This window comes from Pleurodeles waltl, chromosome 3_1 (assembly GCF_031143425.1).
Source record: "Pleurodeles waltl isolate 20211129_DDA chromosome 3_1, aPleWal1.hap1.20221129, whole genome shotgun sequence".
Taxonomy (NCBI): domain Eukaryota; kingdom Metazoa; phylum Chordata; class Amphibia; order Caudata; family Salamandridae; genus Pleurodeles; species Pleurodeles waltl.
In genome coordinates this window covers 392,680,410-392,703,285 of record NC_090440.1, presented here as the reverse complement: position 1 = coordinate 392,703,285, position 22,876 = coordinate 392,680,410, and the positions used below count along the sequence as shown (strand labels likewise).

General features: G+C 44.1%; 1 protein-coding gene across 4 annotated transcripts in view; it reads left to right on the top strand.

Annotated features, from left to right (window-relative positions):
* IL16 (interleukin 16) overlaps positions 1 to 22,876 on the top strand; it is a 470,913-nt gene that overhangs the window by 255,901 nt on the left and 192,136 nt on the right. For all 4 annotated transcript variants that reach the window (XM_069222586.1, XM_069222587.1, XM_069222584.1 and 1 more), the window contains exons 4-8: positions 615 to 757; positions 1,543 to 1,653; positions 11,518 to 11,632; positions 19,091 to 19,164; positions 19,256 to 19,472. In XM_069222586.1, the coding sequence (XP_069078687.1) occupies positions 615 to 757; positions 1,543 to 1,653; positions 11,518 to 11,632; positions 19,091 to 19,164; positions 19,256 to 19,472 (660 nt within the window). The remainder of the gene's footprint in view (positions 1 to 614; positions 758 to 1,542; positions 1,654 to 11,517; positions 11,633 to 19,090; positions 19,165 to 19,255; positions 19,473 to 22,876) is intronic.

The window sequence follows — 22,876 nt, the reverse complement described above, 5'->3', positions numbered from 1 at the left end:
CGGGTGTCTCCATAAGGGTTGGACTGAGGTTTTGTCTGTGAGTACCTATATTATTTGATGCCACGTGCCCCATAAACTTCACTGTTTAGCATGAACCTTGCACTTTTTATTTAATTTAATTATACATTTATCTCACCAAAGACAACACACATAGCGCGAAAGGCCATTGTTGCACTTGCACATTAAACCAAGTGTACCCACTCTCACCGTGCCTTATTATTTTGTACACTGAATATGAGGATACTGTTTTTCACAACATAAATGCCTGTTTAAGAAAATGAAAGATTTCCATTGACAAGGTGGCAACGTAGTACTGGCCTTAATTGCCTCAGGTTGAATGAGGTTGGCCATTTCACCTGCTGCAATTTTCACTTAATTTACACATACCGACTTGCTACACCCTACTTTCACATGACAACCTCGGTGCATCCACGATAAGTTCCAAGACAGGTTCTACCTCCTTTTTAATTTATCTGTTTTATCCTTTTTGATGTAGGCTTTTTAAGAGTCTTCATCTGTGAACTGCGTTTGCTGATATAATTAATTGTGTAGGGCAATGCTGAAAAAGATTTGAGATCTCATTTTGGATATGTTACAATACATTCTCATCTCAGGTGTCAAGCCATACTGGATAGGAGAAATTGACCCTTCTGTGATCAAGAGGGCATCAGTGGGCAAAGATAGGCAGCGCCAGTGCCTTTACAGCACCAGGAAGTCACAGTCTCAGCAACTGGACTACCCTGTGGGAGGAGTACAGGTAAGTGCAACAAGAGATCATGTTCTTTGGTGTCACCTGGACCTAATGTTTAGTAAAAACGTGCGAAGCTTAAAGAATGGACAGCATTTAAACCAGTTACTACCCTTCCTAAATCTCACACTATTCTTTGCCAATAATCCCGTAAATTTAGGATCACCAAACGGGAGCTCAGATGTAGAGTATTTGGTAATGTAACTCTCTGCAAAGCACCAGCAGGTATGGGACCGGATCGTGGAAGCTCTCTGGCATGACACTAACCATCTTTAAAAAACATGGTTAAAGCAGCCGCTCCAGTGTTGAACGCATTCACATAGTCGCTATGATTATTAGTGCTGTGCTCCATCAAGTTGAACCGCTTTACTACAGAGTTCATTTCGTATGCTTCCTCACACAATACATTTCGGCTGAAGCACGAAATCAACAGAAATTGAGAGGACTTTTTACTATCAATCGATTGAAGTCGATAAACGTCTTCCAAGTTCAACGAGGCCGAAGATTCCTGGTTCTAATAAAAATGTCACCCACCGCTAGTGTCAACATATCACCTTGTAATTAGATGTGGCATTTGTTTTAAATACTTTTAGGGAGGATATTGTTTATGTTAATGTGAACAGAAATGTTAGTTCTTCTGGAAATGGTTAAGTCCCAGAAGAACTTACCGGAATGGTTAGAAGAACGCAGTCCAAGTGGAAAGGGCAGCTGTACTGCGGCAATTAGAACGGACATTATTAGCGGACAAAACCACCCCTTCAATGTTTCTAACGACTCTCTTTTTCCTATTGCAGGGTGTTTTAAGGCCTTTGAGATCCCTGAGCACCGCCCAGCTAATGAACGTGTCCAGCGGGTCCCAGGCCTCCGTCATTTCCAACATAGTGCTGATGAAAGGCCAAGGCAAGGTAGGACTCTGTGTGATTTTGCACACCCTGTCAACGCAAATGCAAAACCAGGAAAACATAATGAACTTTTGTGTGTAAAAGAGAGGTGTTTGGGCGTGTGCATGAAACCGAATAATATCCACTTCTGTGCCATAGGAATTCCCTGGTCACCTTCTCTAGGAGCATAACACCTGCCACATAAATCACAGCTCCGCGTGTATTACTCACTCTTTCTCTTCTTTTCTTTGTCCAACTCTAGCACGTCTCCTAACACTTGCTTCTTTCACAGTTTTGAAATGAAAGCTAACTGGCAGCCAAATTTCTCCTACTCCTAATGGTGAAAATGTAAATATTTTTTTTTCACAGTTGGCGTCAATATTTGTACACACAGCATAGCAGTGTAGATTTTAAACTACATATCACGCTTACTTATGGACTTACTTCAAGCCTGGAATAGGAAGCCTTCTGTTTAAGTGGCCATAAGAGTGGCATTTAACGTGCAAGAGAGGTGCTGTAAACAAAGAGGTGTTGCTATGGAAACCCAGGAAAAGAAGATTGTCAAAAAATCATCTGTATTTCTTCATGCATATAGTTTATTTCACACACCGGGGGTAAATGCCAGCTGAGGCTCCACTTTACTTGCCACTGGCATCACTGATGCTGCCGCTAATTCACCGAATGTGCGAGGCTGGGGATTGGATAAGGGAGAATATGGGCAAAAAGACTGTATAAATGCAGGAGTAGACCTATCTTTGGGAATGTATTTTTGTTTTGTCACTTGTGTAGGATTGCACAGTCAGTGCAATCTTGCGGGACCGAAATGACACACACACAGCTCGGTCGGGGTCTCAAGGGGAACTGCGTCAGTGCAGCCCCAACTTTATTAAAGCACCTCAATTCCGTCCTACGTCAGGACGTGCAGAACTCGGTCATAACAAAAGGAGAGCCCGGGTGGCTCTCTACATCCCTCCCATGTTTTACTTCACACAGAAGGGAAAAGAAAGAATGCAAGGAAACTAGAAACACAAAAAAATGAAATAGAATGGATTAGTCACAGAACAGATACAACGAACCAAAGTCTCAGGAGGAGCACCTTTCAGGGATCCAGGGTGCACACAAAGTCTCGAAGCTGACTGTTCGGCACCGGATTGGGGCGTAGAAGATAGTGTCCACCCCAGGGAAGTGTCTCAACCGGAGAGTGTTGTACACTGGGCGTCGCTACCTGAGCCCGCTCGGCCTGCACCTCCTCAGCTGGAGACTCAAACAACAAATGATCAGTCTCTGCATCAGTCTCTGCCTCCTCCTCGGATGTGACCGCAACCCCTACCTTTCTGAAATGCAATACATTCCTGGTTACCCTCTGCCGGCCTCGAGCAGCTGTTATCATGGTACCTCGAACACTGACAACCTGCCATGGTTCAGGCTCAAATGGAGTTTGGAATTTCCCACCTGGCCGGCGATTCTTTACTACAACCATATCTCCTTCCTGCAAACTCCTGTATCGACCTCGTCTCCGTTCAGTGGCTTTCCGATTAGTGCGTTCCCTGCGCTGCTGAGTGGCTTCAACATTCAGCTCTGGTGGTGTCCACTGAGGACCAGATTGGATGGAATCCCGCGGCGGAACTTTAAACATCAGGGCAGCCGGGGCACACCCTGTAGTGCTATGAGGGGTTTGGCGATAAGCACTCAAGAAATCTTGCAGACATTTCTCACTGTCTTCTCTTTGATCAACTCCTATTCTGAGGGCACAGTTTAGAGTTCACATAAACCTTTCTACATCCCCATTAGCCTGTGGCCAATAGGGCATAACCCTGCGGTGATGTATAGCTAAACTATCAAGATAAGACCGAAACTCCTGTCCTTGAAAAGGCGGGCCATTGTCTGTTCTAAGTTCATCCGGAAGGCCAAACATGGCAAAGGTTTTCTGAAGCACCGGCCTCACATTCTCAAAGGCCGTGGAAGATACGACGTCAACAACGGGAAACTTGGTGCAAGAGTCAATGAGGACAACAGATAGCCGCCCATCCGGAAAACTCCCAAAGTCCATCCTCACTTTTGTCCATGGCCTTACACAGCTGGCTCAGTGACCACGGGACAGCAGGGTGGCTCCCCTGAGGTGATTACACAGTAATGGCATTTTCCCACCAATTCGTCCACCTGGCTGTCCATGCCAGAGAACCACACCTTGGCCCGCAATCTTGCTTTAGTCTTTGCAGCGCCTTGATGGTCCTGATGTGCCAACTCCACTACTTAGCCCATAAACTCTGAGGCACCACAATTCTCCTTCCTCGCAGGATCAGTCCTTGCCCATCTGTGGACAATTCATCTCACACCCTCCACATTCCTTGCATTGCAGCTCTACATTCCTGATTAGCCACATTGTTCTTTTCCAGGAAAGGCTTCCATTTCCTGTGATCAAGTGCTTCCTTGACCTGGGTGAGCGTTGCATCCCCCTTCGTGGCGTCCACAATGTCTCCTACACTTAGAGCATTAGGGCATGCCGCCTTCACCACCATGTTGACAAATATTTCCGTGTTCTCTTCATCTTTCTCTTGAGAGTCATCAGGTGTGGTTAGCAACGGGTGACGAGACAAATAATCTGCCGGGTTGTTCACTCCCGGGCGGTAGACAACAGTAAACCGGTACGGTTGCAGCAGAACAGTCCAACGCTCTATCCGCAGGGGTGCCAGGCGAGGACAACCTGCAAACAGAGCAACTAAAGGCTTGTGATCGGTCACCGCCTGAAATTCTTGGCCGTAGAGATACAGGTGAAAATGCTTGCACGCCCACCGAATCGGCAAAGCTTCTCGTTCTATTTGGGCGTATCTTGTTTCAACTGACAACAACGCTCTACTGGCATACGCAACCGGAACCCATTCCTGTGGGTTCTGCTCCTGGAGAAGAACAGCACCCAACCCCACTGGACTTGCATCTACCACCACCTCCGTTCGTCGGCGAGGGTTAAAATATGCCATAGTTGACTTGATCAGTAAAGCCGTCTTGATTTCGGCAAACGCCTTGTCTGCCAACGGGCTCCACTCCCACCGATGCCCTGTTTTCGTGAGCTGTCTGAGAGGTTCTGCCATGGTTGCCAGCTGTGGGATAAACCTTCCACAATAAGTTGCCATACCCAGGAAGCTTCTGACTTCAGTGGTGTTCTTCGGAACTGGGGCTTGACGAATAGCATCCGCTTTTCGAGGGTCCACCTGTAGACCATCCTTTGAAAACACATAGCCAAAAAACTCTACTGACGTCTGATAAAATGCACACTTTTTCTTATGGAGGGTCAGTCCAGCCTCCGATAACCTCTGCAGTGTAGCCCTTAGGTGTCGATGGTGTTCTTCTCGGGTTTTGGAATAGATGAGAATATCCTCACTCAAATTGATTACCCCCTGCAGTCCTGAGAGCGTCTCCCTGATCACATTTTGGAACACTTCAGCGGCTGATGACACCGTATCGCCTCAGTCCCACATGCGTTGAAAAAGTAGTGATGTTTCTACTGTCAGGCTCCAGCTGATGATACCCAGCATTGAGATCTAACTTCGAGAACCACTGGGCGCCATTCAGATCCGCTATGATATCATCCATTGTAGGTGTTATGTGCCGCTCACTTTTAATAGCCTTGTTGGCTAAACGCATATCGACGCACAAATGGATAGCGCCGGGTTGCTTAGGCTTCGGTGCTATTACCAGCGGTGACATCCACGGTGTGGGCCCATCTACCTTCTCAATCACTCCCTCATCTTCCAGCAGCTGCAGTTCCTTCTCCACTGCTGGTCGTAGGTGAAATGGAACGTGCCTGTGTCTGAGGGCCACGGGTGTAACTCTATGATCTATGTGTAACTTGACCCTTTTACCTTTGAGTCATCCCAGGCCTTCAAAGAGCTGCGGAAACTCATTAACTAAGCGTTCAGTGTGGGTGTCATACACTTGTCTAGCAAAGAATACCAATTTGAGCTCTTCCGCAGTATGACAGCCTAACAGCGTACCTCGATCTCCAGCCACCACGTAGAATCTTGCCAGCGTTGATGCTTGCCCACTGGACACCGACACCTCCACAGTGCCCCTCAGGGGCAGTGGTTTCCTTCCCCCATAGTTGTAAATTCAAGTGGTAGTTGGGGTAAGCAATGGTGTTGGGGTCAACTGCCTGAACAGAGTTTTGTCCATCACGTTCACTGACGCTCCAGTATCTATGAGTACTGTTGCCGACCTGCCATTAATCTGGACATTGCTCATAGGTGGGGGTCGTTTATTTTCTTGCCTCCCCCAGTGAACGAGATCACAAAGATGTCTTCATCTTCGTCCTCTTCAAAGACTGGAGTCTTCTGATTAGTGGTGTCACCAGAGTCATCAACTTCTTTAGTCACACTTCTGATTTTTGTGTTCCTTGCCTTCTGGTTCCCTTGCCATCCTTGGCCAGACCTGCATACTTTCGCAAAGTGGTTATCTTTGCCACATTTGATACATGTTTCCCCTTTCGCTGGGCACACCATTGATGGTTTATGATCATATCCACAGCTTCGGCAGGTGCGTGCGTTTTGTCTTCCGGGGTTCACCTTTCGTCCTGATGTTTGACGAGTTTGGATGGCCTCTACCTGCTCTTCCTTCACCTGGACTGGACGTGTATTTGATGCAGCGGCCAGTGATTGTCCTCTCACTGCCGCCATGGCATCCGCACGCACCGCTGATAGTTCGTGTGACCTTGCCAAGACCAGGATGTCGTCAAGGGGCATGCCTTGCTGGCGTAGAATGAGTTTCCTTAGTGCATTTGACCGGCATCCTTGAATGATTTGTGCCCTAATCTCTTCCTGCTGATTAAGGCCCACGCACGAGCTTGCTAACTTTCTCAGCCGTGCATAGAACATATCCATTGATTCAGCATCTGTTTGCTGAGCCTGCCGAAGTTTGAAACGTTCAAAGTCTGAGTTTAGCTGTGGGTCGAAGTGTTTGTTCAGGGCTTCCACTGCTGCGTTGAAGTCCGCCTTGTCACCTGTATTTGGGACCGCATCAAACAGCTCTTGCAGTTCATCTCCCCCCATGAGCAACATGAGAGATCTGCGCACAGCCCCATCCGTCTCACGAGTGGCACAGAAGTAATTGGTTTAGCCACAGGCGCCATCTTGGGGATGCTGTGGTCGGATCCACCAGTTGGCTGAAAGGGGGCAGCGCAGTGACTGAGTAGTGGGCAGTTGCACCCACTTGCACGGGGAGTTGGGGGTTTTCTTGTTGTGGGGCACTCATGATGCCTCTAGATATGTAGGCGTTTTTGCTGTTATGATTCATGTTGAGTATTATCTTCCGTTTCTCTTTTTTTTCTTAGGATTTTTTTTTTTTTTTTTTTCTGTTCGTGCCTATGTCTTCTCTCTTTGTTTTGCCTTGAATTCACCTCTTTTTTTTTTCTTCTGCCCCTGATTTATTTCTTTTCTCTCTTTTGTTACTTGTCCGCCCTTCTTCTGGCGGTTTCTTTATATCTAGACAGTTTGATTGTTGTTTTTTTTTCCACACAAAAAAAAATTCTTATCCGCCCTTCTTCTGGCGGTTTCATTATATATTTTTTCCTTTGTTTGTTATTTCTTTTTTTTTTTCTTTACAAAAGTTTATTATTATTTTTTTTCTTATTATTCCCCCTTTTTTTTTTCTTCCACTGTCTCCCTTTTTTTTTCTTGGGGCGCTCTGCCCTTTTCTCCTTCCTTACGGGGCTCTGGCCCCTCTGGCTCTGCAGCTGCGTTCCCCTCCCTGGGGAAATGCAGCCTGAGCGTCGCGTATTGAGGCAACGGGACGCGCGCGTGTGCAGACACGCCCGGCCTCATTCCGCGATGTGAGCCTCGTCAAAGGCGCGGCTCGGCGGCTGGCGTCGGAGGTAAGCTGCCTTCTTTCCTTGACTGCCGCGCGCTGTTCAGGCCGCGGCAGGGCTTGTACGGTTGCCACGTGCCATACAGGCTGCAGCAACGCTCTCTGGGGTGCCGGGGCTTTCGTTCATTTTTTTTTTTTTTGTGTTGTAGGTGCTTGGTTGTCGTGCACCTAGCCGGACGCGGCAGGGCTCCGTGAGGGGGGTCAGGGCGGCGTACCTGCACAGTTGGGCGCCGAGCGCCTCTCCCCACTTGATCGGCTTATGCAAGCCACGCTTCCTCGTGTGCAGTTCGGCCTCAGACCTACGTCGGTCACGGTTTTATTTTCGCCTTCTTCTCTTTTTTTTTTTCTCTTCTTTACTTGCGACGCAGGGTATCTATCCCGCTCGTTGCCATTGTAGGATTGCACAGTCAGTGCAATCTTGCGGGACCGAAATGACACACACACAGCTCGGTTGGGGTCTCAGGGGGAACTGCGTCAGCGCAGCCCCAACTTTATTAACGCACCTCGATTCCGTCCTACGTCAGGACGTGCGGAACTCAGTCATAACAAAAAGAGAGCCCGGGTGGCTCTCTACAACTTGTAACCGAGTTACAGGGACAGAACAACATAATTACATTCTTTGGGAAATCAGATTGAGAGACTTAGGCCGTCATTACGAGGCCATGGTGGCGGTCTGAATGCTGCCAAAGTGGTGGTCTGACAGCTTTGGCGGATTCAGCCACGGTCAGACTGCCAGCACCGCCAGTTTCCCTCCACTGGAGGGGCTGGTGGTGCTGGTTGTTCCTAATCTGCCGGGGCACCGCTGTCGTTTCCTGGCGGTCCTAATCCGCCAGGGCAGTGCTGCCGTTTCCGCCCGCTGACCCAGCGAGGAACTTGTAATGGGTCTCGCGGGAAGCTGGCAACACTGGCGGCAACCTGACCACAGGCTTTTCTGCCCGCCAAACTCAAATTACTCCCATAGTGTAACGCCTTGCTGTCTGCTTGGTGCTATAGAATAAGAGTCAATGTAAATGAAAATGAGAACAGATAGATGTCACTCACTTTTCCATTTCTGTATCGAAACTCATGACTTACAATGCAACAGACAAATTGTTTCTTAGATGTACCCTCTTAGCCCCTGATTATCCGAGAATGCATATTGAATGTTTGTGTATGCCATGAGAAAGACTGTGGTGTTGGGGAGAGTATGTTAACTAACTTATAAATCTTGAACTACCACTAAGCTCTCCTTTCCACAGTCAGGCAAAGATGGTTACACAAACCTTTTGAGTGTGTCTCATAGGATGTTAAAAACCCTTTCAAGCTTATGTCTTTTGAATTAAATAAGGTAAGTGAATTCATAAATATAGTGGAGGGTAAGCAAGTACAAGCCTGGAGATCAGGATTCTACTGAGTCCTTAATCCCAAGTATCAGAAAGGTTATAAGCCTCAGGTTTTATCTTGATTTGAAGGAGTAGTTGTATAGTTCAGGGTCTTCACATTTCAAATCTAAAACATGAATATATGTGAACTTCCATGAAGCTGAGATAAATGTATGAAAGTAGATTTAAGAGATTGCATTTTGGTTGAAAGTTAATTTAGTGTTCCGAAAGGTCACTACTGCAGTTTTGGATGCTCACCTGCCTCCCTCATTTCATTTTCTGTTAAATGTAACTAATAGATACTTAATTCTCCATATGAACCCAGTAAAATCCCAGCAATGTATGTGACTTCCTAATGCAATTAGTCTATGTAAATTTATCCTATTACCCTATTATGGCAAAGGTAAAACTATAGGCCCTATTCACACGTTCGTGCTTAGATCTACACCTACTCCTGGGTGTAAATCTCCTTATAGACTGCGTCACCATTACAATGTGATCCTTAGATTTACACTTCCATGTAGACTTACAAATGTCCACTCCCTCAAGTGAGGGATTGTAGACTCATTAAACTGATATTTATGAGAGTAAAGTTATTGTTATTAATTTCCACCTGTTTGTTGAGGTCTCTGCTATGAAGGCAGAAATCTGGCTATTGTAAACTATTGGGAATTTTAAGAATAATAATTTAAAAATGTATGCAAATTAAATATTATTTTTTATTTAGAAATATTTACCTAGCTTTTATTCAACTAGGACTACGACAGTAACAAGAGACAACATACCTGCACTAAAATGTAATATATTACTAATTATTACATTATTTTAATTTATTAACATTTAAATAAAGGTAATTAAAATTGTAAATATTCCCGACCTCACCGTAACAGTATCATAAGTTCTGAATGTGTTGCAATCTTAGATGTAGATAATGTATTATTTTATTAAAACAATACCATTAAGACACTTAAAAAAATTAAATTTATTAAAAATATTATTTAATTTAATTTAAATGTTTCCATTTGTCTTTCCACATCTCTGTTGATTTCTATGGCAGTGAGTTGGTGTACCAGTGGTTTGCTAAGTGCATTTAAGCAGGGTTTGCCACTAATACTACTGTTACAGATTTAAATATGTAGTTTGTGATTTGCTATTGTCTTCCTCTTGTGTGTGTGTGTGTGTGTGTTTTGGTTGGAAATAACCATCTTTTGTGTGGTATGCCACCAGATTTTTAGCCTTCACTACTCTATTTTAGCTGAACCTGCTTTTGTTGGCCGTAGACTTCTGTGCACCTTGCTCCTGCTAATCAGTGGTAAAGGGCTTAAACTCTCCCTTTTAAACATGGTAAAATGGACCTACATCTAAATGTCACATTTAATTTACTTACAAGTCCCTAGCATATGATACTATATGTACCTTGGACCTATAAATGAAATGCTGTAATGCCCATAGTGCAGGGTGCATGATATTTAAAAAGCAAAACATGTGTACTTAAATCTTACATGTCCTGGAAGGAAAAATCCTCCAAAGTTGCCTTTCACTGTTGCAAGGCTGGCCCCCCCATAGAAAAAGACTGAGTTTCATTATCACTCCATGTAGTTCATAACTTCCATTTGGGACTGGCTAGAAACATGATTTAAGGACTCAATTAAATAGCAAAATCCAACTGTTGCAAATGGGTTTCACCTATTTTGTACAGCCAGATGTTTTGCTTTTTTGATTGCCCAGTTTTTGATTTTTTACTGTTAGTCTCAGTACTTTTGTTTTACCCATGGTAATCACATTGTCAATGGATTTTGCGTATTTACCACCAGTGTCGAGGTTTTAAGAGATAAGGCCACTGCGACACAGCTAAGGTAAGAAGCACTTGGTTTGTTACAGATGAACATTTGTGCACTCGCGTGCCAGGAGTGCGTGCGAGAATACTGCTGTGCACAGCCTGGTAACTGTGAACAGGTAGCCTGATGTAGAAGGTCCCCTTGAAGTACAAAACCTATTCCTCAGGGATTGCTGTCATCTTTGCACTATGGCACAAAGGTTTGGGTCTTGGCATGCAGCAGTCTAAAATACGCCAGTGCCAGTGCAGGAAAAGAGAAAAAGTGCATTGATTCTTGGTAGATCTGGCACATTTCTGCTCTCTCCCTTTAGAGTAACACAGGGCATGAGTGAATATTTTGTAAAACTTGTCCTTAATGTATTTACAAAAAGCCAGCTGACTACAAATACAAAACATTAAAATTATATTCAAGTTAGTGTAAGGTCAGTGAAGAAGAGCTACATCCAATTTTCAAATGGAATACATTGATTAATATCGGATGAGGAGATCTGGATAAATGGCGACTGGTGGAAGTTGTTTGCGTATGCCTGGACTGATAATTCAATGATGATCTGATTCAATCAGTGCTTGTCTGCGTCTCTAATTAATGATTACAGCATATCACTAATGCTATCATCTTTCAAGAACACAAGAAAGGGGATGTCACATGATTGTAGTGAATGAACAAAGGTGGTAGGTGGAAAGAAAATGATATTCTCACTCATGCACGCAGAGGCGCACATGCACACTTGTCACTTTCTTTCTCATTGTACAATGTACATTAGAGATGTATAACATGTCTGAGAACATATAACAAGGTTATGACTCCTAACCTATGTGTCTATTGCAAACTAGGGGCTCGGCTTCAGTATTGTTGGAGGAAAGGACAGCATTTATGGCCCTATCGGCATCTATGTCAAGACAATCTTTCCAGGGGGAGCTGCTGCTGCTGATGGGAGACTGCAAGAAGGTAAAGTATAATTGACTTTATCCTTAATTGACCACTCCCTGCATCGAACCTTTAGCTAAATTTAAAGTCCCTCTTAAACATAGCAAGCAGTTAACGAGCTGAACTAGCTCAGCTTGTTCAACTTGTTAATACCTTATTCCCCAAAATGAGTACAAAATATATCTATTGCCTGATGTAACTAATTTTTCGCAACAGCCAGCACCATGGAGTGAGGCAATATTCAAAATAAAAGTGAGGGTCATATTTAAGAGCCCCTAGCACCACCGGAGCGTCACTTTAAATGATGCTCCGGTAGCGCTACTCCCTGCGCCATATTTACAAGGTGGCGTTAAGCCACTTTTTGTGGCTTAACACCACCTTGTAAATACGGCCCCTTCACATGCAGCACTTTGTGTGGAAGGGGCGTGCAGTGGGTGTTGCTGTGGGCATGCCATAGCAACAACCATTGCATTTTGAAGCTGCCCCAGAAAGAAGAAGGGCGGGAACATTAATCTTGAACCATACTTTTGTCCAGAAATCCACAACTTTGGGACAAGTAAAAACGTATGCATATATGATCCATCAACAATATCCCAACTCCAGCAAGTTTGCTGTCCTGCTAAAATAAATGTGAATAATCTATTTGAAGTGTAATATAGCCTGTCATACAAGAAAAATGATGCATGCACTACACTAGCTGAGGTGTCAGTAGAGTGAGGTTTTGATCAAAGTTTGTCCCAAATATCTATAGACCAAGAACATTAAATATTTGTGGCACAGATTAGCCATTCCAACTTTGTTTAAAGAGAAGGAGGAAGAAAATATGTTGCTGATCCATTTTCTCTTTATCTTGACAATATCATTGTCTGAGAGGTGAGATTCTTGCAATAGGACCAGTTGACCCACAAGTCACATCAGGTGTTATTTGATGGGTGTGAGAAGGTGGTTCTGACCATTTAATCCCCCTGGATTTTTTAGTTTTTGATCAACTGGTTTTTGACCTTTTACTGTGGGAAAGCCTCATACCCTGTGACTCACTCATGGTGAACTCATGATCAAATGGACTGCACACATCCACTGCCAGTGTCCACCTTTAAAGATAAGGCCACTGCGACACACAGGAAGGGTAAGAGACATTTGGCGGAGTACATGTACAGGGAGACTCCTGTTGTGCGCAGCCCAGGAACAGCACACAGATAGCTTGGTGCAGAAGGGACTATGCCGGGTTGGGCAGTGACCTGGAATGGGCTTTATAATGTGGGTGTACACATGTAGGGAAAGTCTGTGTGCCTTACTGTCTTGACTGTAGTGACACTCTATTATACACATATGGGAAAAGCTGCCTTAAGGCTCAGCTCTGGTTCTCCTTGATCTTCAGACTCCAGAGTCGCACCAACGTATACTGTAACCTGTGTGAAAAGAATAATTATTTAAAGTCCAAAAGGATATCTGTACATCTTATGGGTCATCCAGGAATGTCATATGTCTCTGACTCAGGATCAGAGCCCAGGCTCTTTGTGACCCTGCTGGGCTAGGATAATTACTTTTCTCTCAAACTGCAAGAACAAAGGCCTCACCCATCAAAGGCAGCAATTAACAGTGCTTAAGTCAGCTCTGAAGGAGGAAAGGAGTGAGTGAAGTGCTCTGCATCAATCAGCTAGCTCTCATCATGTGCCAGGAAGAGTGCCTGCCCCATGCCATTAAAAATATTAAAAAAGGAGGGAGTCCATACCTCTGGAGTCAACCAGGAATAGGCTCCTTTGAAGATTTGCTGGGAAAGGCCGTGGCAGTGATGTCAGCGTGGGGTGGGGCTGAGACCGCCAGAGCACATGTGACAAGTGAATCCTAGGAGATGCCATTCTGAGCTATCCGAGAAGACAGTGCAGGGAGGTCGGGAGAGGGGCAGAGAGATGATGTGGCACGTGAGGATAGGCCAGAGGCGTGGCCCTGCTGGAGACTCCTGCCCCCATTGAAAAGGTCCTCAGCAAGGGGGAGAGCTCTCTCCTGGTAGTGATTTTCTGTGGAACACTGGGACTGGAGGCAGCCGCCATGGGCAGTTGTAAGGGGGAACCCCCTGACTGCCTTCTGTCTGATTGACCCGGACTCTGATTGACCCTAGAACCTGTGGGACACTCCCCAGGACCTTGACACTCCTGAGGACCAGTTGGAGGAAATACTGGGCATCTGTACAAGGGAGGACAAAAGCCCAGAGGAGAAAGAAAGTGAAAGGCTGGTTCAGGGAACCAGTGAACCCAACTCTTTGCAATGTTCAACACCTTTGATGCCAACAGGCCTGAGGAAAGTGCTCCAGCTGGCTAGGGCCAAGGAGTCTTGGGATCCAAAACACTAGGCTCTTTTTATTTTTTGGGGGGGCCAAGATCCCAGCTCTAGGCCCCTGACCACCAATGGAGGTGGAGAAGCGATGTTGCGCTTCTCCGGATGCTGCAGGAGGAGACAGACAGGAATTATGCTGCTGGCTCCAGTGGGAGAAGCCAGAGTGGGGAGCTGGCTCAAGGCAGCCCGGGGTAGGTTCCCCAGGCTGTACCGCTACAAGGGATGCATGTGGGATGCCAGGGTGGGACCAGGCACCCCAAACTAAAAAAGCACGGCGGAATGCCTCATAGTAAAACCACAAACAAAAGGAAAGTCAGAGTGGATCTCCCCAGTGCAACAGGAAAGCCACTGCTCAGATATTCAAGGAAAGCACAAAAGGGCACCCCATAATGTCCTGTGGGGCTTGTCCACATTTTAAAACAAAAATCACTCATGATGGCTTTGTGGTGGCCCCAGGAGAATAGGCCATCATCAACATGATCTGCAAGGGAGCTGCAGGATCAGCACAGCCTCCCCCTAAAAGAAATAAAAAGTCCCCATCCCAAGTGTGGTGGGATATAAAAAGACTAACCTTCTCAGAATTTGTTGCCATTTTCAAGCATTCTCCAGGCTGGAGCTTTTGCTCTACAGCTGGGAGTGCTATGTTCTCCAGGGGCAGAGATTATAGCTGCAGTCCTTGTGGCCTGAAGTGGTTTAATATGGGGTGAATGTTGGTAATTGTGCCTCATGCTGTGATTATAAATGTGATTCTCTTTAAATTATCTTATAATATGTTATAATATGTTAAAGGTAATTTAAAGTGTATGTTGCAAACACCTCCTAGGGTTGAAGTGATATAATTGCACAAGTTGTGATTATAAATGGGATATTTGGATTGCGGTATTCATTTTTAAAGTAATCTTGCATTCACCAGTCACCCAGATGTGCTTATTCCTGTTCCCTTGTGAACGTTTTAATGAAGAAATTACACTAACAACCATTCATGTTCAAAGTATGCAGGTTTATTGGCAATGTGTGCGGTCCTCCAAATTGATGTTCCATCATGGCATTTTTTAAACACAAGTAAAGGTTTTGACATGTGATTGTTGAACTAGACCTCCCTTTTGGGAGGGAAAAGAGTGATTTCGCAGTGTCACCAAGAAGCATTTCCATCCACTTGGGAATATTTGTAAATTGCTGCATAGTATTGAGTAGTGTGTGGATGTAATAAATTAACTTTTTCCTTTTTCGAAATTAAAAGCACAGATTGAACGCTCATATGTTGAGAGTTATTAATGTGTATCTGTGACTGTGGATTGCTAGTCCACACCACCTCCCTTGAGTAGTCCTTGGACTGCTCTGCTTCACTACCCTGTGCGAGGCAAGCACTACCATGGCATGTTTGGTTTCCTGTGGAGGACATATGCAGACCCATTACTTGTACAGGCCACACAACTAATGACCAATTTTGTTATAATGAGATTCTTCAAAACCTTATTCCAAGTTACAATCCTAAAATTAATCAAAAACGTGTGTGTAAAGAAAGGAAAGACCTGTTTTACACCAAGTTACAAAATTAACAACTGTAAAAAAGAAAATAAAAATACAGGAGTAGAGGGAAGGAATAAAAAAGAAAGAATGACAGAAATGAAAAAAATAACCCTGAACTGTGTTATAAGAGAAAAAGAGGCGACCTAAGGACAAGTCACAAAGAACCCATTGCAAGAAAGTAAGCTTACACCTCAAGAGGTGTAGGGATTGCAGAATGTTACAAATGGGGTCTTTGGTTGGCAGTCAGGTTACCCCCTGTCCAAGCAAGGACCCTCACTCTAGTCAGGGTAAGTCACACACAATCCAAACTATCCTGTCCCCACCCTCTGGTAGCTTGGCACTGAGCAGTCAGGCTTAACTTAGAAGGCAATGTGTAAAGTATCTGTGCAATAAATCATACAATAACACAATATAGCACCACAAAAATACACCACACAGTGTTTAGAAAAATATATAATATTTATCTGGGCATTTGCAGGTCAAAATGATGAAAGATGCATTAAGAAATTGTAGAGATATCACTGAAAAGTGATATGAAGTGTCTAAAGTCTTTCAAGCACAAAGTACCTGGTTTGGAGTGAAATAACTCCGCAAAGGGCCGCAGAGGAGGAGATGCGTGGAAGAATGGTGTGTGCGTCGGTTTCATCCCTTCACACACGGACTTGCTTCGTTATTTTTCACGCAAGGAAGATGTGCGTCGATTTCCGGCACGCGGACAGGTCTACTCTGTGGGTCGTGGGGTTTTCAGACACCCCGGGGTCTGTGCGTGGAATCCTGGGCTTGTTGTCCGGCTGCGCGTCGTTCCGGGGGGCTGTGCGTGGAAGTTCCGGTCGCACCGCAGGCGTCACGTCGATCTTTTCCTTGCGGGGTCGAGCGGCGTCTTTCCGGATCGGCGTGCAGTGAATTCTTCACCACGGAGCAAGTTGTGCGTCGAATTTTTCAGCGCACAAGGAGTCCAGTTGAAAGATAGAAGTCTTTTTGGTCCTGAGACTTCAGGGAACAGGAGGCAAGCTCTATCCAAGCCCTTGGAGAGCACTTAAGCAGCAAGGCAAGAGTTCAGCAAGGCAGCAGGCCAACAGCAAGGCAGCAGTCCTTTGTAGAAAACAGTCAGGTGAAGTTGTTTGAGCAGCCAGGCAGTTCTTCTTGGCAAGATGCAGGTTCTGGTTCAGGTTTCTTCTCCAGCAAGTGTCTGAGGTGGTAGGGCAGAGGCCCTGTTTTATACCCAAATGTGCCTTTGAAGTGGGGGAGACTTCAAAGAGTGGCTTAGAAGTGCACCAGGGCCCCTTTCAGTTCAATCCTGTCTGCCAGGGTGCCAGTAGCGGGTGTGGCAGTCCTTTGTGTGAGAGCAGGCCCTCCACCCTCCCAGCCCAGGAAGACCCATTCAAAATGCAGATGTATGCAAGTGAGGCTGAGTACCCTGTGTTTGGGGTGTGTCTGAGTGAATGCACAAGGAGCTGTCAACTAAACCCAAGCAGACGTGGATTGTAAGGCACAGAAAGATTTAAGTGCCAGCAAAAATTAGGTCAGAAAAAGAGAAGGAGGAAGGCAAAAAGTCTGGGGATAACCCTGCAGAAGGGCCATTTCCAAAACAGAACATGTGAGGTAAGAAATGTATTCCAGGGCTCCATTAATATTCATAACTAGGGGAAGATTACATAAATGAAATAGAAATAATTCAGTATTAAAGTTAAATATCAAATAAACGTATACATGGAGAACAAAACTTACCTTCAGAAAGGGTTGAGTTGGGGTTAGAGAACAAATTGTGGATGATAATCCACTAAATATGAAGCCTAAACAACATACCATGGTGAAATCAATGGAAACGATTTAGCTGTGATAAAACAAAAAAAGGGGAAGTCAAATGTTTGATTTGTAGATATAACACAGGAGGTAAAAAGGAGAACAAAAGAAAAAGAGGATAGTTTAAATGCAAGCAAGGAACATCTTCAAGCTAAACAGATAGGATAACCAGAGTTTCTTTGATTAGCATGAGCACCACCAATCCATTTTTCAGGGTTGGCCGTGCAAGCGCTTTGTCCCTGTTGTAATCTCACTGAGGGCTTTTAACCACGCCTGTGTCTCACCCATCACTTTCATTGGTTCGTGGGTTTGCCTTTTGAAATTTGCATGATGTCATTTGTGAAAGGCATGTATACATTATGCCTTCTCTGGTATTTAGCCCTCCTCAAGAACACTGGTAAACTACTGAAAACATACAAGGATCTGTGTTTTCTGGACTACTTGTTCCTTTTTCTGTGTAGCACTATCTCACTGGTTTTAATTGTTTCCTGCCTCAGCTCATAACAAAAAGGCTCTCATTTCCACAGCTGCTCTCCCTTCCTTTGGAAGTCCAGCATGGAACACTTCCTGTATTGCTCCAATTTTAGTATATGTGTTGCTGAAGTGAGCACAATGTATGATGGTAGCATGCTACTATATAAAGGAGGAATATGAGGTGATTTTAAAGTTAGAGTGATTTTGGAATATCAAAAATTGCAGTTTTTACACTTCTCATTTGTTACCTTTCGCAAACTAGTTTCTTTGTATCAGAAAGAAAAAGAATGCTGTAAAATAAAATTGCTGTTTCAGTTTATGGAAATCGCAGCGATCATGGATATGCAAATCAAGTCAGTGATGTCATTGTTCATGTTGGATGTTCTTTGCTGCATGCAAAGCACGTACATTTTATTGACAGAGAGAAAGGACTAGCTCCAGACGAAGTGTTAGGGAAATAATGGGCATCTTGTAAATAGATGTGTTCTGGCTGAGCCCAAACGTAAAAAAACAAAAGAGATGTAAAGCTGTAATGGTTTATGATGTACCCATCAGAGAAGAAGTGGTGACCATGAATGTTTTTGGAAAATTGAGCTGCTCATTATACACTAGCTACTGGAAAGGATGATTTTGGAGAAGAAAAGAGTTAATGTTAACAAATATTCTTCAATGTGACAGAAAGGAAACTACCTTTATCAATTTATTCAGCACACAGTATCCATAACAAGGTAATTCAAAGACTTCTGAGTGTTGTGCATGAGTTGTTCGAGACAAAATAAAATGGCGGGAGCAATACTCCATGAACAAGAAACTAGTTTACTTTATCATCTCATCGGGAGAAAACATGAATAAAGCACTCTAGGGTGTGCCACCAGTGTGGCGTTAGCTGTGATCACCTTTGTTTTAGGGGCTTGACACCCCAACTGCACTGCCATGGCCGGCGTTCTGGAGCCGAAGCAGAGCCTCAGTGGAATGCCGCTATCTTCACATTGTCCAAGCTATGCCCCCAAAGGTGAGGTATTTAACACATTTGGTAATTTGTATTCTACATAATCAGTGCCTATGTATGTGCATTCAATGAAATAGATGGAACATTGCTAAAGAATCACAGAACATTGTCTCTTTGATGACAGGGGGTTTTTGCAATGCTGTCCCAAGCACATGTTCCACTCATAAAATACAGACTGTGAAACAACTTTCCTTGCTTCTGATTCATTTCCTCAGTGTGGAGCTGAGAAAATAGAGAAATAGAGTATCTTATAAAACCAATATTAATCTATGCACTTTTTCATCATGCGTGCTGCAAAGCCAATCAATGTCAATGCGTTCTTCTTGCAGGTGATGAAATTCTGGAACTGAATGGAGAGTCTATGAATGGATTAACCCATTATGATGCGCTGCAAAAATTTAAGGTGATGCTCGATTCATTTTATATCCTGTTCACAGAAAACTGTTTCTGGTGTCAAATGTTTGGTGTTTACAAGACATGCTTTTTGATTCCAGCAAGTGAAGAAAGGGTTACTCATGCTGACAGTACGTACTGGCCTGGGGACGCCCCATTGTGCTTCTGGCTACCTCTCCTCTCAGCTGTGCCGCTCGTTAAGCTCCAATTCCTGTGCCATGAAGGAAAACTGCCCTTTGAAATCTGATACCTCTCCTTGTGTGTTAAATGCCATTAACCCCAATGACAGGGTCTTGATGGAAGTTACTCTGAATAAAGGTAAGAACTGAAGAACCATTCCAGATCATCTATTCCATAAGTAAACACTGTTTGGAATGAAAACCAAGCATGCACAGAACATGTTTTGGTTGGTTTCATGCTTTATTAAATGTGTTGTGTTGCATACATGGTATGTGTTATTGTCCTCTGCTCAGGTTGTTAGGAGTTGACTGTGATTAATTGTCCATCCTACATGTACATGTCCTCAACAAAAGTGAATGCACATAATAATGAAAAAGGCGTTTAACAGCGCTTGATATCCAACTACATGAGGGCAATAAGGCTACTAGCACCTCACAGACCCCAGCTAATTCGTGGAAAGAGTGGATAATATGCACAGTTAGTAACTGCCTGCAAAACACATCAACTCTTCTTGAAAGACTCACTTGCATCATTTTTGGATGTCCCTTATGAATCACATTCCTTTTTAAATGCTTCTCTCTTTATGATCAGCCACTGCAGATGTTATTGATATTTGTAAACTAGTGCTCCAGGCAGGTGATGCAGAACGTGAAGTGGACAATGAGGTGACTGGGTGTTTCTTAAAAGAGTTATAGCCTCTAACTGTTCCTGGTCTCCATCCAGAGGTGTATTACAGAGGCAGCTGGGTCTCTGGACATGGTTGAAGTGGAATATATGTCTCTAGGAACATGGTTGGTAGGAGCGAAAATTAAGTGCTAATGTAAGGTTTAGTACAAAATTCAGAATGTATGCTCACGAAAGTTGGGTGTCAACTGTAAATCATTTCATATTCTTGAAGCCAGTCTGTGTAAAAAACTACATTGTTTGCTAGAATGGATTACTGGATAATGAGTAGCAGGGGCACTGTATGTTTCTATTTTTACATCAGAGTTAAAAGTATCTGCTATGAATGGAAGCCAGATGTCTTATGTTTAACCATGTTTCAGTACATCTAGCAGAGCATGTAACATGGTTTTGGATGGCTGGAATTAGCTGGTGAGTTTGTCCATGAGAGGGTCATAGGTGATTCTAGCCAGGGAGTATTTGAAAATGTATCAGTGCACGAGGGAGGAGGTGACAGGGATTCTGTAAAATGTCAAATAGTTTATAAAGTGCATGGCTACCCATAAGGGCTTCCCAGCGCTAACAGAAACTACGAGGAAAATGAAAAATTGATGCACTGCTTATATAAAAAGATAAGTCTTTAGTTGTTTTCTGAAACTGACCAAATTGTGACTGGCTCTTAATTGGAAGGTGATGGCGTTCCATAGTTTGGCTGCCATGAAGTCAAAGGATCTACCACCAGCCTGGTTTGATAGATCCTAGGAGTGTCTAGGAAAAACTTATTATACCTTAATTCTCATGTTATACGATAAGGGGTGATGAGGTGCCTAAGGATGTGTGGTCTCTGAACACATTTTACTTTATGAACAATACATAGGGGCTGATTTAAAAGCCCCTAGTGCCTCTTTGCCCCACATTAGCGTCATTTTTTGAGACTAATGTGGTCCACCGAGGCCAAAGTCACTGGATCAAATTTACAAGTTGTGCAACATTTTGCCAGCACCAGGCATAATGTGTGCAAAGGGTGTGTTCTCCCGTTAAGAGGACCAAAAAAAAATGGCGCAAAGAATCTAAGAGACTTGCATTTCTTTGCATCATTTATTTCTGCCCAGAGCAGGCATTAAAATGAGACACACCATTGTTTTCAATGGGCCTCAATGGACTTTGCAGAATTAGCGTCAACATTGTTGACGCTAGTTCTGCAAAGCTCCGAACTAGTGTAAAGAAAATGTATGCTAGTGTCCCTAACTACCGGCATGGTATCTTAGATACGGCACATGCATAGTAAGGGGTGCAAGGAAAGTGGCGCTGCACTGGGTGCAGCACCATTTTTCTTCAATCAGCCCGTAGTGTTTTAAAATGAATCTTTTTTTTTTAACTGGTAGCCAGTGCAACCTGGCCAGTGCCAACTGCAGTGACTGCGATCTGGGCATATGTAATAGTATTCTAGCTACCACATTTTGAATATTCTGCAGCCTCCTGATGTATTCTGGGCTTTCAAGGAAGAGTGAATTTCCATAATCCGGCCAAGACAGAATGAGACCTTGAATTACAATTCTCTGCATCTCCACAGGGATCCAATAGATCATCTTCCTAAGGGCTCTTAACAGGGCAAAACAGGACCCTGCAACCTTCCTGGCCTGAGATGCCGTCATAAGATCTTTAGCTAGGAGAACTCCTAGGCTCTTAACCTCTTCTTTTGGGGTGGGACATTCCCCAAGACAAGTGTGCCAGCTAAGGTGGTCCCATAGGGAGGGGTTATTTAAAATCACCATCACCTTGTTTGTATCACTATTCAACTTAATACAACTATTAGTCATCCAACTGTTTACTTGCTTCAGACAGATGGACAAATTCTGGGAGGTTGCCCTAGAATTAGCAGCCAAGGAGATGACAATCTGGGTGTCATCCGCATACAACACCACAGAGAAACTTGCGGAACAGATAATGTCCGCTAAGGGATGAACACAGATATTGAAAAGAGTGGGACTCAAGGATAAACCCTGAGGTAAACCACATTTGAGTTAAAAACTCTGAATAACAGAAACCTTCTCTGATCTGAAAACGTCTGTTGTCCAGAAAGGATGGCAGCCAATTAGTGCCCTTAATTCCAAGTGCTTCAAGCCTATACCTGAGGGTGAATTGGAAAACCGTATCAAAAGCCGTGCTCAAGTCCAGAAGAATGAGCACAGCCAAGCCACCAAGATCTCACATTTTCCTAATCTCTTCAGTGGCGAGTAGCAGAGCGGTCTCCGTACAGTACCCAGGAGGAACACCTGTTTGCGTCTGATGGACAGAGTTATGTGTTTCCAAGAAATTCTATAATCCTCTGCTATGTCTGGGTCTAAGGAAGGCTTTTTCAGCAGAGGACTAACAATTGCATGCTTCTTAAGGTCCGGTATTTGAGAGACATTAGAGAGAAATTTCGAGAGACCGATTGTACAGGGTGGTCAGAATAGATAAGATAATATCACCTTCTTTTAAAAAAATGTCAACAGGAGCTGGGTCTGCCAGGGAGCCAGATTTAATAATAATGGCTACTTTCCTGACTGCATTGCAATTCGACTGGGGGAAGACTGGTGGAGTAGGAATGGTTTAATTTTCTAAAGGACAACCCTCCGTACCCCAAGTGAGAATCTTGTTTCCTCCCAAGGAATCGTAAATAAGATTAACCTTACTGATAAAGAACTTAGCAAATTCCTCACAGCATTCCTTTCATGTGTTCATGCCACTTTAGTTTTCAAAAAAGAACTTGCACTTGCGTAAAGTTCGTTCGAGGCATTCAAAGACTGGGCAATCCTGTTCTTCCTGATTGCATACTGATATGTTTTCACAGCTTTTTTGTCAATAAATAATCTATCATATGTTTTCACAGCTTT